The 19,890-nt window shown below is 33.5% G+C and overlaps 1 protein-coding gene across 1 annotated transcript; it reads left to right on the top strand.

Moving 5' to 3' along the window:
- Positions 1-519: 519 nt before the first annotated feature.
- On the top strand, positions 520-18,999 carry LOC101882564 (FERM domain-containing protein 6). Its single transcript, XM_021480367.2, has 12 exons — positions 520-606; positions 953-1,043; positions 6,271-6,350; positions 7,364-7,422; positions 8,602-8,782; positions 11,587-11,742; positions 13,941-14,006; positions 14,600-14,668; positions 14,762-14,912; positions 15,791-15,925; positions 18,087-18,236; positions 18,815-18,999. Exons 1-12 carry the CDS (start codon positions 538-540, stop codon positions 18,838-18,840), a joined length of 1,233 nt encoding a protein of 410 aa, XP_021336042.2. The 5' UTR covers positions 520-537; the 3' UTR covers positions 18,841-18,999.
- The last annotated feature ends 891 nt before the right edge of the window (positions 19,000-19,890 follow it).

Here is a 19,890-nt window from a genome sequence, read left to right on the forward strand (position 1 = left end):
TGTAAATCTGCAGAGAGGAAGCCATTGTGCTTTAGTGCTTGTAGAATTTTGCATGTTCTCTGAGTGATTTAGTGGGAGGTTTGTGATGATGAAAAGCTAACAAGGATTAAGTTATAGAAATGTAAAAATATTTTAAAAATAAAGAAAACTTGCACACATGCTTAGAAATGCTTGTTTTACTGAATAATTTTAAAAGAAAAAATGACTAAAAGTGTGATAATAAAGATGGTTTAATCCAGTCTGGTCTGCTTTAAAGCAGTCTTGCAATCAAGCCTCACTCTGACCAGCCAAACTATAAAAAATAAAAATATTCATTTATGTATTGCTTTCTGTATCTCTGTAATTCCTTCAATTTACAGACTAGCAGGTGTCTTAGAAAGCTTTTTAAAGGCAGAAACGCCTTTAAGACCAGCTAAAAGCAGAAATCCAGAGTTTCAAAGGGAGGGCGTTAAAGACGGACAAACTCAAGCTCTGCCTACGACAAGCAATTTAAGGAGACCACTGAAGAAAAGGGATCTTATAGAGATCACTTCTACAATGAAGAACCAAAGGAGAGAATTGACTGTTTGTCTGCCTAATAACAAAGAGCTGAGCTTGACTGTTGGGGTGAGTGACTTTTTACAAATACATTTTAATTTCACAATTACATCTGAAATATATTTGAGATGGATCATGATCATGTTAGGAGTTTCAGTTGTGTAAAATGTAGAACACAGAAGAAAGAACATTGGTTGGCTATAGAGAGCGCAGTGCAGTTTGTACTATCCAAAAAGCAACAATTCAATCTGCCTACTTACTATTTCCTCTCCGTCAAAAGTACTTTTCGCTTTTTAGAAAATGTAATGATTGCAAGTGTGTTGTTTTGTATGTTGTTTTTCTTTGAGATTTGGTTTAATTTGAGTTATAAAACAGGATAAATTGTCTTTCTGGTTGCTTGTTTTCTGTGTTATAGGTTAAGGACAGAGGTCAAGAGGTGTTTAACCAGCTGTCTGAGCTTCTTGGCATCTCTGATCTTCATCTCTTTGGTCTGAGTGTAATAAAGGGTCTGTGGTTTTGGTTTTCATATGTGAAACTGCTGACTGAGCCCTTCATGTTGAAATAATTAAACTACATGCTGAGATAAACAGAAATCAGTAATGAAGGGAGTGACACTTCTGTTTATCTAGATCATTGGTGCCCAAACTTTTACATATAAAGGGCCAAAAACCAACTATCATTATGAGCTGTGGGCCGAAGGTAAATATACCAACTATATTACATTAAAGTAGCCATGGGTAATTTTCTAATTTATTTCAAAAAACAAATAAAAAACATTACTAATCATATGAACTAATCCATTTAAACTAACTTTTAAAATGATAACTGCAATAAAGACAACAGAGAATTTTAATGCTGAATACACTAGTCAAGCAGAATCTGCCTTCGCCTTGATTTGCTCTATTCTCTGTCTCTGCATTATTCTCTATCCATCAGGTATGTACATTTAAACTAAATCTGATTCGTTACAATATTTAATTGAACATTTAAGTTCAATTAGCTTTTAACAATAAAACAAAAGATTACATCAGATTTGAAAAGACAGTTTCTAAACCGCATCCTCCCACTCTTCTCATATAAGATGGCGGACCAAATCAAAGGTTACTTGCAGGCTCTAGTTTGGGCATCTCTGATCTAAATCAAGGATTTCTAAAGTAGGGTACTAGTGCTGGCCAGAGGAGGTGATGGTGTGGTTGAATAAAATTGAGCCCATTAAAGCTGCGCAACATATCGAAAATTAGCAAATGTGCGTCACAATATGCGGTTGTCAAGTCAAAATTATTAGTCCTCGTGTGAATTTTTTTTTCCAAATATTTCCCAAATGATGTTTATCAAAGCAAGAATTTTTTTTCTTTTTTCTTTTTTACAGATTTTTTATGTTTTTTTTTTCTGGAGAAAGAAACTTATTTGTTTTATTTTGGTTAGAATAATTAAGGGGCTAATGATAAGCCCCCTTAAGCTATTTTTTCAGTTGTCTACAGAACAAACAATCTTTTTACAATGATTTTTCTAATTACCCGGACTTGCCTATTTAACCTAAATAACTCAGTGAAGCATTTAAATTTTACTTTAAGCTGAATACTAGTGTCTTGAAAAATATCTAATAAAATATCATTTACTGTCATCATTTTTTTTTAGAAAGTTATTAGAAATGAGAAATTAAAACTTTAGAATTATCTTTAGAAATTTGTTAAAAAAAACTTTCCAATAAACAGACATTGGGCAAAATATACAGGGGGCTAATAATTCAGGATAGCTAATAATTCTGACTTCAACTGTACAAAATAATCATTTACCAAAAATTAGTGATTTAAGCAGTCCAATCGCATGAGAAAATGTCACTACTTTATGTATTAGGTTGGGTTTAGGGTTCCCCATCTCTAAAACCAGGTGGAGAATGAACAAATCTGACGAGGAGATAAAATAAATTCATAAATTAGGAACTAAATTTTCAACTAAATCAAAATGTTAAAAATTGGTTTGAGAATACTTTATATGTAATACCAAAGTTTCTCGTTTTCTTGTCCAAAATGCTGAAACGACTATTTTACTATTAAGATTTACTTCTTTCTTTTTTTATATTGTTAAAATATCTGACTTGTTTTATGCAATGGTCATTTAATGCTTACATATTTGCACAACATTTATAAGTTTTAGTAACTTGTTAATATGAATATGTTGTTTTAACATGTTTGTTTGTTTGTTAAACATCTTCTTGTGTATCAAATATTGGAATATTTAGCATGCTATCACATCATATTTTATTCAATATCGCACAGCCTCGTGATTTATAATGATTTATAATGAAACTTTTTTTTTTTTTTGCTCTACTGTAGGCTCTTCTGAACTTCTTTTGATTTCTGAAGCCAAGCGTGTTTTCTTGTTAATAATTTTTGTCGATATTAGTCATGCAGTCCCTCCTGCAGGTCTGACTGCATGTCTTTATTATGTAAATGTCTTTATAATTTCAGTGAGTCTTGCTCACACTGAAATTGGGTGCCCAAGCTCATAATAATAATAATAATAATAATAATAATAATAATTAATCATTCACTTAAAAAAAAAAAGAAATCATGAACGTTGTCCCTATATTTAAGTTACATTGTTGTAGTGAAACTGTCACTAGCGCTCACTCTTTGATTTCTTCTTCTTTCTTTAATAATTGTCATGTTTTAACTAAAATGGAGAAGCTATTTAATAAAACATGATCAACTGTTTTTGTATTTGTCAATATTGTGAAAACAATGTTCATGACAACAAATGTATCTTCTACAAATAAATAATCTAATCTTTAAATAGTTTGATCTCTAACAAAGTATATATCAGTCTCATTTATAATAGATTTATCCACTAAATGGTTCTCTATTTAAAGTAAGCCAATTGTGTAGTCTTTGTGTAGTTTATGATAAGAAACACACACTTTTATTGTATTATAATGTAAAATACTGCTTTTACAGGAAAAAAAAGAACCTGTAAACATTCTTCAAGCAGTGTCATCATAGTATTATTTAATTGTTTGTAGAGAACAGGGTATTTGCGGGGTCTTAAAAAGTCTTAATGTCTTAAATTACAAAAATAAAATTTCAGGCATTAAAAAGTCTTACATTTACTGAAATATTGTGTTGTAGCTCTTAAAACGAGTCCTAATTTTCCTTTGTTTATGTAAAGCTTTCCAATAGATCCAACATGCATCCAATCCCCAACAATACATTTCAATAAAACTTTTAGAACAGTCTGTCGTACATACATTTAAGTTTTGTTGAAAAAAAAAAATATATATATATAAATATATACAGTACAACTAGAGTTTGCTTGTTTTGACATTATTTAAAACGTGGTTAAGAAATAACTAATTAAAATTAGTTTTTTGATTGGGCAAGTAATTTTTTTTTTTCCTGGTGGCCAATAAATTTTTTTTAAAAATTTATTCTTACTTCATTTATACATTTGAAAATAACACAATCCCAGCTTTACTGCGCAAAGATCAATTTGATATGACATATATTGACAATGACAATGATATGAGTTCTGGTGCATATTATTGTCTTATTTCTAATGTGCAAATAAATTTTTACATAAATTGGTTAAGTAAAACTAGTATTTTGCAAGAGAGCTTTTGATTCATAGTTGTCAAAATTCATGTCCAGAAAGAATTAAAAATATTAATGCCCTGGATTTGAGTATAATATGGTGAGTGGATTTATGCTGTGTGTGACCTATTCAAAGTGCTCTGAATTTGTTGTATGAACATAATATACAACTATTGATAAAACACGATTTTAATATGTCAGTCTTACTTCTTTACAACTGATTGAATCATGAGTCAATGGGCTCTATTTCGCAAAGTCCAAAACGCAGGGCGCAAAAGCATTAAGGGTGAGTCTGAATCCACTTTTGCTATTTTAACGACAAAAATCTGCTTTGCGCCGCTGAACATGGTCTAACAGCGTTGAGCTTATTCTCTCAATGAATTCTAGGTGTGTTTTGAGAATAAACCAATTAGAGTTTCATCTCCCATTCTCTTTAAGAGTCAGTTGCATCATGCCATTGCACATTTGCTATTTAAATGGCGGACTTTGTAAGTAGAAAAACCAAACTGATATCTTCACTAGCGAGAAAACAGTTAAAAAGAGCATCTACAGCGCCAGAATGAGAGATGAGCCTCCTCATTCTTTACTTTCACTTTCGCTCGCTTTTATGGATAAGGAAATGTGTTGTTCGCAAAGATATCCATCTGCCTACATGACTAATTTAGTTTGGTAATCGCAAAAATTAGTTTCAAAACTATTTCTAAATTCAGTTCTAATTTCCAGCAAACTAATAAATGAACAATAATAACAAAGTGTGTTAAAAAACTGAGTTATATCCAAATACACATGCTGTGCCCCATATGGTCTAAAACCTGAGAGGTGGGGAAATCTAAGCTTGTTTTTATTAAAACAAATATTAATATGGATATAATAAATAATACTGCTAATAATAATAACATTATACGAAAGCAAATTGTCATGAATAAACTGAAAAGCCCCCGGGATGAAGGCGGAATGAAAGCAGTGATTTTTATATTTATGTAGAAGATAATCATTTTTGTAATATTTTAATCCTTTAATTATTTTTCATTTGTAAAGATATTTGCGTATTGCTGTACATCTTGTGTGCTTTAAACAATGTTTAAGTGAGGCGTTCAACTAACGCGGTCTGCGCTGGACTTTAGACCTCCTCTCAGCTGGTCTATTGAGCAGTCTATTTTAGATCCTCAAAATAGCAACGCACCAGCAATGCGCCTTAACACGCCTCCTTTTTAGACCAGAACGCCTGTGGGTGCACAAATGCTTTTGCTATTTAAACAGCGTGATAAAACGCGTTAAAATGACTCTTGCGTCGGGCCACATTATGCTGAGTGTATGATAGGGCCCAATGTCTTTGAATCAAGTCAAAAGTATTCCTATACTCACTCAGTGTGGGTGTCAGTAGAGTTTGATTCTCTGATTAATCTCTTATCATGATGGTGATGTGATTTGATTTTAAAACATTGAATAAAGTCAACATTTTTACTAATTTAATCTGAGTTTAACAAAATTCAAATATGATCTCAATTAGAAAAATTAGAATGTTAAATTAGAAAACAGACATCAAGAAGAATGAACATATGAATGTCAACAATGGTGACATACTTCATGCTGCAGTGCATGCTGACAACATCATACAAAACCAGCAGCAAGCATTGTCATATGCTTGATTCATATGCTGATTCTTGTTTTCTGTATTTGGAGTGTGCAAGTTTTTTAAGGTATTTTCAAAAGACTGCTGGTTTGACTAATCAATACATGATAATATCATTTGATCTGACATCATCCTTCTCTTTTCTGTTTCCAGAACACAGTTATAGAAAACCTAACATTAGGGTACAGTAAAGGAAACATTGTTCACCACAATGGGTGACAATTAACAAATAGTTTTCCAGTAAATCTCACTATGAACTTGGTTTGACTGGGCTACCTGATTCATAACTTGGAACATGTTTGTTCAAAACGAAGTTTCAAGTTCAAAGCCAGAGTAAATTCAGTCAGTTTAAAATGATTGAATCGTGTTTAAATGAGAAAGGACCCCAATTGCATTCAATTTGCAGTATTTAAGTAATTAGTGAACTGAATTGAAGAAAATCTTTTTTTAGTGTACAGTAAACCATTTAAAAAAAAATTAGACTGATGATGTTCTTTCTGTCTTACCTAGACAATCAACCTCTGTTCTTGGATCTGGAGAAGAAATTGTCCTTGTATCTCCCGAAGTCCTGGAAAAAGAATAGAGCAAAGGTAATATTAAGCCAAAATAATACACTACAGATGTGGTTAAATACTTCAGTCACTCTGATTGACACGATTTTCATGATAATATCATGTTTTCCAATTAAAAAATAAAAAATAAAAGTAAAGTGTTCCTGTCAGTGCTTAAAGCTGTTAAATATAAGGCACATGATTGGCTGTTGTTTGCTGCAACATTGTAACCAGTGGATAAATAATCTAATTTAGTTTTTTTAAGACATGGTTCCAAACAATCATTGTTTGAATAATGCAAAGAAAAAAACAGACAGATATAACCTACTTACAAGAACACTTTTAACAAAAAATAACCTGGAACTATTATTAACCAAATTAAATTCAACAACATATAATAAAAAAAAAGTTAAATATTAAAACAAAATTTTGAATTATTAGTAATAATTACCAAATTAATAACCACAGTAGTTTTGTATTATTTATTTTGGTGTTAAAAGTAAATGTAATTCAAGAAAAAAATAAAATAAAACAACTTTAACAGAAACTGAAGAATTCCCTCTTTTTATTTTAAATGAATTCTTCTTCTTCAAATACTTACTTTCATAACTGGCTATGTTTGCGTAAATACAAATATTATATATTACTGTCTTTTCCATGTACTGCAACTCATCAGGAGACTAAATGACAAGTCTTTTAAAATCAAATATTGGCAATAATACAGCCATTTACTTTGTGTTTACTCTGAACATTGTAAATAATCCACACGTTTAGAAAATATCTGATCATGTACATCCTGTAAGTTCCTTCATTGACCACAGATGAGCTAAAACAATACAAAAGTCTAAAATAAAAAATCCTTATCACACGGTTATTCAACTAGCAGTGCTGTTTTGTAGAATTGGGGATATTCTTTTCTATTTGGAAGACCCTACATCTACTATTAGCACGTTTGTTAGTAAATGGCATTGCATGAGGCAAGGTTTGACATGCTGAAGCATGCATGCTCACAGTATACAGTGTTTTGATTAATAAAGTATATACTTTCATAGGAAAAGGTGATTCTCTCACTGCGCGTGCAGTTCTTTGTGGAAAATGCTCAGCTAATTGTGTAAGTACACTTTATTCTTTTCTATGTTGATTTGGGATTTGTCAGTGTCCTAATCACTCTTGCTTATTTCATTAAACCTTGTACGTGAAAATAATCAGAAAAAAATCTATAGACAATTCACAACACAATTCATCCAACAAATACATGAACATGTTTCCATGCACTGAAACAATAAGTTAAAGTGTATTATTTTTACATTAGAATTATTCCTGCATAATTATATTTTAATTTTACACTCACTAAAATATCGTTCAGCATAACAATAGATTATATGTTAAAAATAGTTTCCAAAATTAATCAACTTGTCAGGCATAGTTAGAACAAGAATAAATTAATGAATTTGTATCACGCTAGCATTGTTTTATATATTTTATTACATTCAGAATAAGCATGTTGTTTCAGTTTATCTGTTACATTGAATGACATTGTAATGTAATTTAAACATTGAAGTAGACACCTGAATTGAACTAAGTCACGTCCCTTTTATTTCTGCAGTTCTTTATACAGTATAGATTGCGTCAAAGTCGCTTATGAACGAACGGGAAAAGGATACAAATTCACTACAATATTTCAGTTTGTGGAACATATTTAGTACAGGTACATCAGGCTGAGAGCAGTGCTAGAGTAGTGCTAGAATGCTAGTGTAGTTGTAGATAGTAAAAAATGATTCAGTTCAATTTAATGCAAATATCACAGATGAAGGACGATCTCTAAAGACGACTCCACTGACCCCAAACATGACAAACCGGTTTAAGTCTGGAGAACAGTTTTTTCTATGGAATGTTTGGTATGGAGTTTGGTGTAATCTGCAAGGTTGTATTTCCACTGCAGTTAATTACCGCTTAATGTGGGTGGGGGATTATTATTGAAGTTGTGCCACTGGTGTTCTTGACATTGTGGCTACTTCTGACTATTTCAGTCGAGTGGGTTTGGTGTCCATTGTTACATTTGATTTCCTCAGACTAATCAGAGATCATTCATGTGTATACGCCATGTTTCGTAGTGGTTCAGCTTGCTTGAAACCTCACCCAGGGTGGTGCTAAAAAAGCTTCCATCATGGTGAAAGTAGGTGAAGATGGAACATCTCTATGTCAAGGGATAAAAAAGGTCATTCTTATCTGTCAATCTTTGACTGTAATCTGTTAAGTCTCAATTAAACTCCTTGTTTCATCCTTTAAGAAACCGTGAAGCCTGTCAGCTGTATTATGCCGAGTTGAAAGGGAGAGTTTTGAGATCTGAGTGCTTTGAGCATGAAGGATTGTACTTCCAACTGGTTGCATACGCCCTGCAGGCTGATCTGGGGGACTACCAAGACCAAAACTTTCAATACTTCAGTCCGCTGGCATATTTCCCCTTTTGGGTATGAAACTCTTTTAAATTTTCTTGTTTTCCCCTTTAGACTGTAAGCTGAAGAATAGCTTTTTCACAAGTTCTTACTAGTTGAGTTTCTTACAATATCTCAGTTAGGTTTCATAAGCCAACAATGCATGTGGTCATCCAAAAATGAAAATTATGTTATTAATTACTCACCCCATTCCAATCCAAACCCCCCTAGACCTTCATTTATCTTTAGAATACAAATTAAGATAATTTAGGAGAAATCTGAGAGTTTCCTCATCCTCCATAGACAGAAAGTTTCCCAACTCAAAGTCCAGAAAAAAACATTGTCAAAATGGACCATATGCGGTCCAGTGGTTCATTTGTAATGTTATGATGCTATGAGAATACATTTGTGCACACAACCTGTAAAACAAAAATAACAACTTTATTCAAAAGTTTGAATGAGTTGGCAACCTTGCTGTCCATGGAGGATAAAGAAACTCAGATTTCACCTAAATTATCTAAATGGAAATGTAAGTTTCTTCTTAGTGTCAGTATATTGCATGCCCATAGCCAGGGGGGGTTCGGGTGGTTCGAACAAACCACCCCCCACGGCCAAAACGTCCAGAATTTGTCCTTTTAATTATTTTATGTAATTTAATATTATATAATATATTTATTATATAATTAATATATTTATATTCGATATATATCGTAATAAAGTGTAATTTTAAATAACTCAGTAATTCGAATGCCATAGAGCCTCAAAGCCACAATAATGTGACGCCAGTCATGTGACATAACCCACTGAGTGGTCACATTTAAATCTTTGATACGACATCCATGGTGAGTTACGCTGTTGGTTGAAAAGAGCAAGGAGGCAGAAAAGGCAGGCAGCAGCGTCATTATTGCAAAATATTGAACATATGTTCATAAAGACTGCCAAACAAGTGACTTACTTCCTAACAGATGAAAATCTGCCCCTGAGGTTCTAGGCTAACTGGCCGCATTAGCCTGGACGTCCTGTATATTTATTGACTTGTCCAGTACATGATCTCCCTTTCCCTATTTTTGACATTTTTTAAATAACTGCCCGATGAAGGCTTTAATGACAGGCGGAGTCCTCAGCCGTCAGATGTCACTTCACAGCAAAAGGCGCTGATCCCGTCACATCTGTGTTTTTGAGGCTGTTTGCTCACTTATTCTGATCGGATATAAACTCGATCGCTCAAACCACTTCAGAGGGTGATTTGGGATGCATTCCAGGTGAAGCTGGATAGGTATTATCATTTTTTGGACAAAATTAATATAAACTAAATAAATTATGACCTTAAGAAAATCTGACCTGCGCCTAAACACATGTAGGCGCACATTTACAGCCAAAATCCTATTAAAACTTGTTTACTATAAGCATAAAACATGTTCTAACTTTTCAGGCCTGTAGCCAAGGGGTGGGGGGAGGGGGGGATGGGGACCCACCCCTCACTGACAAAGGTACAGAATTTGTCCCAAATTAGCTCATTTGTCCTATTTTCATACTATTTTGACTGCTATGCCACCATAAATAATGAAAATAATCCATCGAAAAAGGCTTTATTTATTTTTTAACCAAAGAGGCTAGAAAAAAAATCTGAAGAATTCATTATTATTGTATTATTATTATTATTATTATTATTATTATTATTATTATTATTATTATTATTATGTTTTAATTATTATTTTTTATTGAACTGGCTAAACTGTGACTGAGGACAGTTGAATGTGCTGGCCAGTTTGTTTTTTGTCTAATAAATGACAGTAGACTACAGTTTTTTTTTTACTTTAAAACTTTAACAGATTGCTATTTTTTCCTAATGACATATGATGTAATAAATTTGTATTTTAAAGATTAGTCTTGTTTGAATTTTTTCTAACTGCAATTTTTAGGAAATATTTTTAGTACATCAAAAAGTGTGGTTATGATGACATCTGACTAGCTAATCCAGCTAAAAAGTCACTAAAATGCAGCATTTAAATCTCATAGTTTAATAGAAACGGAGGCGTATAACTTTATACTGTTATAAAGTTATACTGTGTGTGCGCACAAAAGTGTTCTCACAGTGTCTTAATATTCTGATTAAACCACGGAAAGCATATAGTCTGTTTTGAGAATTTTATTTTATTTTTTAACTTTGAGTTTGTATCCTTGCTGTCTATGGAGGATGAGGAAACTCAGATTTCACATAAATATCTTATTTTGTGTTTTAATGATGATTGAATATCTTAGGGGATTGGAACGACATGAGGGTGAGTAATTAACATCATTTACATTTTGTGGTGAAATAACGCTTTAACGAGTTTTACTCGAGTTTTACTTATTATAGTAGTATCTTAAATAGCTTGCGCATAATCTGGTGGACAGGTTTTATTTTATTTTTGCTGATTTCACACGACATATAAATGCATTTACTCTGCTTTCTGTGGATTTATTAGGGTATGCACTGTATGTTTGATAACAGGAACATATTCTTACTGTAGATTTGAACCCATTCAGACATATAGTACATATTTTTGCACAGTAGGTAGAAGAAATTGACCACAAACTCAGACACTGTGATCTTGTGTAGCAGAAAATACCGCAGTCTCATCCTGAAAAGATTATATATGGTGTTTCTTTTAAATATGTTGTTATTGTGATAACTGACATAAAGTAAATACCAATATAATAATTTAGATATGCAAAAGAATTTAGATCTTGATGTCACTACGACCAGATGATGTATTATGAATGATGTCCTGTAATCATGTTTTAAATCATGTTTTAGGTGGTTATTCACAAACTAATGACATTTTTGAAACCGGCAGATTGTACAAAAGCATGGCAATGATTATATCCTGGAGCACACCCCAACCTTGCACAAGGAGCTTAAGGGAGTGCCATCCAGTGAGGCTGCCTTGCTTTTCTTACAGGACGTGTTTACCTTGATCGATGTGCCCGTCACCGTCTATAGACTCTTCAAAGTTAGTCCCTTTTTAAACTATTTTTAACTGTCCACTTTTCTAAGAAGAGTAGTAATGAAGTTTCAGTAAGCAGTACTTTCAGAAGCATTGGTTAGTTTAGAGTTTAGTCATGGAAGATGCTTGATCTGGATTTTATGTTTATATCTGATAAGAGCCTGAGTACTTCTACAATGGTATTCTGTCAAACTGAAGTTGTGCTGCATACTTTCAGAACTATTATTACATTTTAATTCAGCTCCAGGTTTTGAATTGAGGTATTTCAACAGAATGCTATTTAACTGTAAGGGAAATAATTAATCTGTTCATTTTTTTTCTTACTAAAAAAAACTTTACTATAAAAAAAACCACAAAATTACAAATTACGGTAACACTTTATTTTGATGGTCCTTATTGCACATTTTGCTGACAAAGTTGCATTGCAACTACATTTACTTCTACATTACTTCTCATTTGAGTATTGGTAGATTGTCTGCTTGATATCTGTTGATACTGCTCCTTCAGGCGTTTAACTGACTATAAGAAACTTTGCAAGTACATGTTAATTTACACTAACCCTAACCCCAACCCTAATCCCAACCTAACAGTCTACCTATACTCTAATGAGAATTAGTTGACATGTAGATGCAATTTAACTTATATTTAACAAAATGCGTTAAAGGGACCATCAAAATAAAGTGATACCAAAATTACACACAAATTACAAAAATACTTGTTAATGGCAATTCGCAATACATTTATTACAGAATGCATAAATCTTTGTAAATATCAGTAGCAAATTTGTGTAAATTAGATTGCATTACATAAAGTCAACAGACATTAACTACCAGTTTTGTTTTTAACATTGGCACAAAGATCAGAAGGTACAAAAGCAACTTCTGGAAGTTATTTGGACAGAAATGTGTGTAGGTACATATTGGAGAGTGATATAAAACACAAGAAGTCTCTTTTTCCCTGGCGTTAAAATAGGATCAAAATCCCTGCAATTTTGAGGCTCACCACAACATAACAGCATAACATCACACACCATCACCCAGAGAATTGACTGACAGTTAAATTGATTTAAGCACTTATTGTGAAAATAAGAAATGTTGTCATTTAGAGCAGTTTTGCATATAATTGCTGAAAAATAAGATTTTAGATTGTTATTTCTATTTTTAGGCAATATGATACCATTTGTTTTAAATGAACAGTAAAGAAATTAATATGGTAGAATATCTCTGTATTTCAATCACAACACATGTCTAATGAAAATGTGGGACTTTTTCTTTAGATTATTCACATGAGAAAAACTACCTGATATGGCAGAAACTATCTTTGGGAAAAAACGTGAGGTTAAATTTCATTTTAAGCTCTCAAAGGGCAGGGCTTAAAGATTGCTCCAACCCACCAACAGGGGGCGATGGAATCAAAAACGTATACATTTTTAGGACACTTAATGGGGATTTTGAGGTGACACTACTATGTCATAGTTTTTTATAGCTTCCGCTTAACATTTTACATAATGTAACTATATTTAGGTTTTATAAGCTGTTTATGTGTCAAAATTGATCCAACAAAGAATTAATTGCCACAAAGATTATTTTCGGCAATAATTCAAAAGTCAATAAAAGTATCCACCAACTTAGCCAGCACGTTTTTACACAGCGGATGCCCGTCCAGCCGCAACCCATCTCTGGGAAACTTCCACACACACTCATTCACACTCATACACTACGGACAATTTAGCTTACCCAATTCACCTGTACCGCATGTCTTCTTTGGACTGTGGGGGAAACCGGAGCACCCAGAGGAAACCGTTGCGAACGCAGGGAGAACATGCAAACTCCACACAGAAACGCCAACAGAACCAGCCCAGGCTTGAACCAGCGACCTTCTTGCTGTGAGGCGACAACACTACCTATTGTGCCACTGCATTGCCGATTTGAATGTTGATTATGATTATTGATAATGATTGATGATGAAAATGATTTTCAATAGTATTTCAGCACACTTTGAGCTGTAATATTATAACTATTTGGCTTTTTGCATCTGATAGAGCGCTTGGACTCAGGCAATGCTAACAAAACAAAACAAAAAACAGACAATCTTCATTTAGTTGACCTTACAAACCATGAATCAAACATTTATCCTACCAGAACTGATCAAATTCTCTCTCTCTCTCTCTCCATTTCTGGTCTTCCCTATTCCTTCTGTCTCAGGGAAAGAGGAAAACACAAAACTGTGTCATCTTGGGCCTGACATCAACAGGACTGCAGATCTCTGAGGTAAGAATTTAAGGCTTGCCATACACACACATCAAATCCATTACCATAGAATTGTTTATACACTTTGATCTGGTCAAAATGGCAGAACCTGACCTGAGACAGAATAGACGTTAAAGGCATAGTTCACCGAAAATGAAAAATCTGTCGTTATTCACTCACCCTTTACTTCTTTCAAAATTGGAACAACCCGAAAACTTGTAACCATAAACTTCCATATTATTTACTATGGAAGGCAATGGTATCAACTTTCTTCAAAATATCTTCTTGGAACCAGTTGAGGAAGTGTAAATAATGAGTCAATTGTAATTTTTAGGTGAACTATACATTTAATGTCAGTTTAATTTAACTGTTTACTCACCCTCAGGTTATCCAAGATACAGTCAATTGATTTTCGCTCATTAAATAAGATTTGTTTTTGCAGAAACATGGCAAACTTTTGTAAAATGTAGCTACCAACATTTTTTTATAGGTATACAGACAGAAAAAAACGAATAGCAATGAGTCCTCAGGAAGTGAAGCAATTAATATGTCCAAGAAACTCAATATTATTAACCCTCAAGTGTTATACAGTATGTTTTCCTCCTCCAAAATAGATGCTGAATGGAGAACATCAGTTTCTGTATAATTTGCCGTGGTCCACCATTAATTCCATTAGCTTTCAGGTGATCTTGTAATCAGTTTTATATTATGCACTATGTATATTATGTCAGAGACCACTTTTGCATCTTTTAGTCGTTGTCTTTGTTGGTCCACAGGGCAGAAAGTTTGAGATTCGTGCTGAGGTCTTGTTTGAGAAGAGTTTGCGATTGTTCAGTTGTTCAATCCTTCATGCCAAGCACCTGCTCCAGCACATAAGCAACAGTCACCGAATGCATCTCAACACCAAGCGGTTGATTGCACAATCAGGTCACACCATCACAAGTCTCTACAAGTCATTTTCACACCTCTTTGACCTTGTTCTAACACTTCCTTTTAAAATACTGTTGACCCAATTTAATATGTTAATCATCATAACTTGATTTTATTGTATTTTTTTAACCTCAGCTATTTGTTTGTGCAAATAAACTCATTCAAAGAGAAGTTTATAGAACAGAAGTTTTATATGCAATACTGATTAAATTTCTTTTCATTTTGAGATTTTATTGAAAGAATGCTGTCATCAAGGCTACGTTTGATGAACAACACAATGATATTAGTAAATAAACTATGATAGTGTAATATTAGTTGTTAATATACATGCATAGAGTCAGTATTAACTTTCTGTAGAATTGTATTAATAATAATCTACACTGTATAAAATTCTGGGTTCCACCTATTTCCTTCATGTTGTCCCAACACAAACTGATTACGTTAACTTAATCGTTATTTTTTTATTTTTATTATTATTATTATTATTTACAAATTTAAGTGGATTGAACCTAAAACAATTAGGTTGTCCCTCGAAAAAGTAATTATGTTGATTCAACTCCTTTTTAGTAAGTAGTTTGCACTCAAATACTTTTTTGGGTGTAATAATGTGTATAATGTAAAATCAGCCTGATGTTAATCAAATAATAAACATACTGTATAAATAGTGATTAATTATAATTAACTTATATTAATAGTATAAATTAACTATAGTGCTATGCTAATATAATAAGTGCTGTGAAACTAATAATCATTGATGCATGTTAATGTTAGACAGCCATACTTATGTAAGGTGTTATCGTTTTTATTAGTTTCTATTGTGCAACTGCATGATCCTTACTCTCACACACATAACTTTGTAATGTTCTTCTGTTTAGATGGAGGGAGACACAGAGAAATGTACATCACAGATGGAGCTGATCTGGACATAGAGGACAGTGATGATGAACTTCCACATATGAAATTGTTTTTTAACCAGAAGCCTTTTTCTTGCACCACTGAATGTGGAAATGGTAAAGTTTCAGGTCTTGTCTTATCAAAAACCACAGGAAACCAACCATATGGGTGCAGTTAAAAGCAGTGTCATTGTATGTTCTCAAATGACAAACAAAACTGACAGATAATTGGGGGCGAAGCTGTGAAGGCACTTACTGTAAATATTCTGTTTCTTAATCTTCATCATCATCTTCTTCTTCTCCTTAAAGCTATACAATTTGACACACTAGCTATGTTTCCAACCAAATATGCAAATCAAGCTCAAAACTGGAATATTGCATCGTTTTCTTCTTAGAGAACAAAATCACTTCCTGATAAACTAGCGCCAAATATATAAAAAAAAAGAAAGCTGCTGCACTAGGAGAAGACCTTTTTTGTACACGCACTGGCCACTTTATTAGATAGACCTTACTAGTACCAGGTTGGACCCCTTTTACCTTCAGATTCAACAAGGTACTGGAAATATTCCTCACAGATTTTGGTCCATATTGACATGATAGCGTCATGCAGTTGTTGCAGATTTGTCAGCTGCACATCCATGATGTAAATCTCCTGTTCCACCACATCCCAAAGGTACTCTGTTGGACTGAGATCAGGGGCCTCATGTACGAAGACTTGCGTGGAAATCTTACTAAAACATTGCGTACGCACAAAGCTGTAAATGTGCGTACGCAGAAAAAAATTCAGATGTATGAAACACTGCGTACGCCGAATCTCACGCATATTCTTTTGTACATCCGAATGAACGTGAAACTGAGCGCAACATGCACGAGCACAAAACCCCTCCCTGCCTCCTCCCCCGTATGAATATGCTAATGACTATGCTAATGGAAAAACCCAACGAAAAAGCAATGGCAAAATCAAGCAAAAAGAGAAACTTTGAACAGAATGTGAATTGGAGGTGCTGCTTTCGGAGGTAGATCGGAGAAAAGCGGTGTTATTTGCAAGTTTGTTTTTCGGAATTAACAACAAAAGAAAAAAAAAATAGAGTGGGAGAGTTTAGCTGATGCGGTTGACACAGTTGGGTCTGAACATCGCACTGAGTGAATTAGAAAAGAAATAGTGTGATTTATATCTGTAAACTGTTGCAGCACTCTGAACAGTCTCAGTGGCGCGCTCGTAAGATGCATGAGATCATGTTTTGACACGTTCGAGCATGAACTCGGCTCGAATCCAGCGTCTGATGAACTCTATCTTCTTTTTTTCCCCCCGCTACATATCATATTTTGCCTACTATTTATCACAAGAAAGACTAGTAGGAATCATCAATAAGTTTGTGCATCATATTTTATTTGCACATTTATTGAATGGAAATGTTTCTGATTCACGCTTGCAAATTCATCTTCAGATAGTGTCTTTATAGCAATGTGCGTGCAGTAGATCGCTCAGATTACATTGGGAAAACAGGCGACCGCTGCAAATTGTGCTTTAATGTTTAGCTGGTCAAATGTATGGTATGGAAATCTTACATACCTACTAGATGAACCCGTCTCATACAGCTGCCATTGCAAGGCTCAGACACTTTGTAGAGAAGAATTTAACACAACTGCCTCTAGGAGTCGCCAATGGAAATAAAACAGACACGCACAAAAAATGTGCGTACGCCTGCCAAAAAGCTGCCGTGAACCTGCGCACATTCCCACGTTCAGTTCATTGTTAGTAAATCCAAACGTGAGCGATTCTGAGCGTGAAACCTTGCGTACGCAATGTTTTTGTGCGTACGCAGCGTTGATACATGAGGCCCCTGGTGACTGTGGAGGCCATTTGAGTACAGTGTACTCATTGTCATGTTCAAGAAACCAGTCTGAGATGATTCGCGATTTACTGTATGACATGAGGCATTTTGCCCCATTCAAGCAGGGCTTCAGGGTCAACGCTTGACAGAGGGCGTGTCTGAAGTTGAGGCTGACGTGATCGTCATAGCAGCATCAGCCAATGAAATTAGTCTGCAATAGGCCAGCGATCTGATTTGCTGACGCTTCCGTCAGTGTGTAAAAAGTTGAGCAATTCCCAACTTCTGCAGCGAGCAGCGCCTCTGAAGCGGCACCTATTTAGCTGTTTAATTAATTAGGCTTATTATTTTAGCTTAAAGTTATGAAATGATAATAAACATCATTTTGTCTTCTAAAAAATTAAAATTCACTAGATGGGAATTAATCGATGTCTTTATTTGCACAGATAGAGGAGATGAGTACAGTTTAGAGATGAGTGTTGATGAGCCGGAGGAGATGTTTGTGGATGATCCTGAAGACGTCCTGCGTTTATTTGAGCTGCTGGAGGGAGTATCTGTGGATGATCCTTTACTTCTGCCTATTTCACAATGGAAAGGTGATTTCAGCTTCTGTAATATTAAATACTGCTGAAAAGTCAAAAGATTTTTTATAATTTATTTTATTTATTTGGAAAGAAATTATACTTTTCATCAGCAAAGATGCATAAAACTGTTTGATGATGATGATGATAATAATAATAATAATAATAATAATAAATGTTGCTTGATTTCTGAAGGGTCACTAAAGACTATAGTAATAATGCTAAAAAAATCAGTTTTGCCATCAAAGAAATAAAATTACATATTAAAATATTCAATTATACAAAACCATGTTAGACTGCAATACTTATTTTTACAATATTTAAATTTTTACTGTATTAACAATAAATAATAGCAGCTTTGCTGAGTCTGAGACTTCTTTCCCAAACACTCTGACTCCAAACAGTTTTTGAACCTGTTAAAGTATCCATTTGTTGTTGAAAAGCAGTTCAAATGTGCCTGATTTTCTGATTCATGAAGGTTTTTAGCAAGTTACAGTAGTCCTATTCTGATATATATATATATATATATATATATATATATATATATATATATATATATATATATATTTTTTTTTTTTTTTACTCTTTTTCAGATCTCACAGAAATGAATGACATATGACCATCTTATTCAATCATCACATCAACCAGGAAGTCATGCACGAAAACACAAAAACAACTGCAAACAATTTTTTATTTTTTTTAACAGCACGTTGATACATTCCTAAACTTGTAATTTAAATTTCTTGTAAAAAACATTAAATAAATATTTAGCAAATCATGAATGTTTGTGTTGTGTATGTATAATGTTGGGAACTTTAATTACCAAAAAACGTGCACAGACCGAATTCTGGAAATAATAATAATAATTCCTTACATTTATATAGCGTTTTTCAAGACACTCAAAGCGCTATACACAATGGGGGGAATCTTCTCTTCCACTAAACAATTAGTTAAAAATCTGCTCATTGTGTCATCATTGATCATCACTGTACATGATTTTCTTTTTCTTTTTTTTAAAGCAAAAAACCCAGAGTCATGACATATGCATATTTGCATGAGTAAGCTTTCTATATATTAGTTACATTCATCGAAGAAGAAGGAGTAGTGGGGTGGAGCTTGAAAGTTTTTAAAGGATGCAACCTAAAGTCTGTAGGCATATCTCAACGATCAAAATGGACCACAATGGCATCACTGTAATGGTGAGTAATGTTTGCTTATTTCCTTTTTTTGCATGAAGTGTTCACGTAATTATTCACCCACAATCACTGAATATTCATCTTTCATCTAAGTTCAAATCTTAATATAGTAGTTTATGAACTGTTTTTCAGCACATGCGATCTAGTTTGTAGGTCGATAGTGATAGAGAAAACAGGAAGTCTTGCCTTAAAAACCACATATCTTAAATCATCATCAATGCATCCTCCATAACATTCTTTTGTTCAACTGACATGCCCACCATGATGTCTGTTATTATACTAACATATTAATATTGCAAAAGTACATAATTATCTACATCGAGAAATAACCATGAACCAAAATTCAGTAATTAAGTTGTAAAAAATAGTTTGTATATTTTTCAAAACGTCCAGTTGCTTTGCTGTCAGTTATTTAGGAGTCTGAAATTTGACTATATAATCTGTGTTTGTGTGCTTTTTTGTGTGTGTGTGTG

Source organism: Danio rerio, chromosome 12 (assembly GCF_049306965.1).
Source record: "Danio rerio strain Tuebingen ecotype United States chromosome 12, GRCz12tu, whole genome shotgun sequence".
Taxonomy (NCBI): domain Eukaryota; kingdom Metazoa; phylum Chordata; class Actinopteri; order Cypriniformes; family Danionidae; genus Danio; species Danio rerio.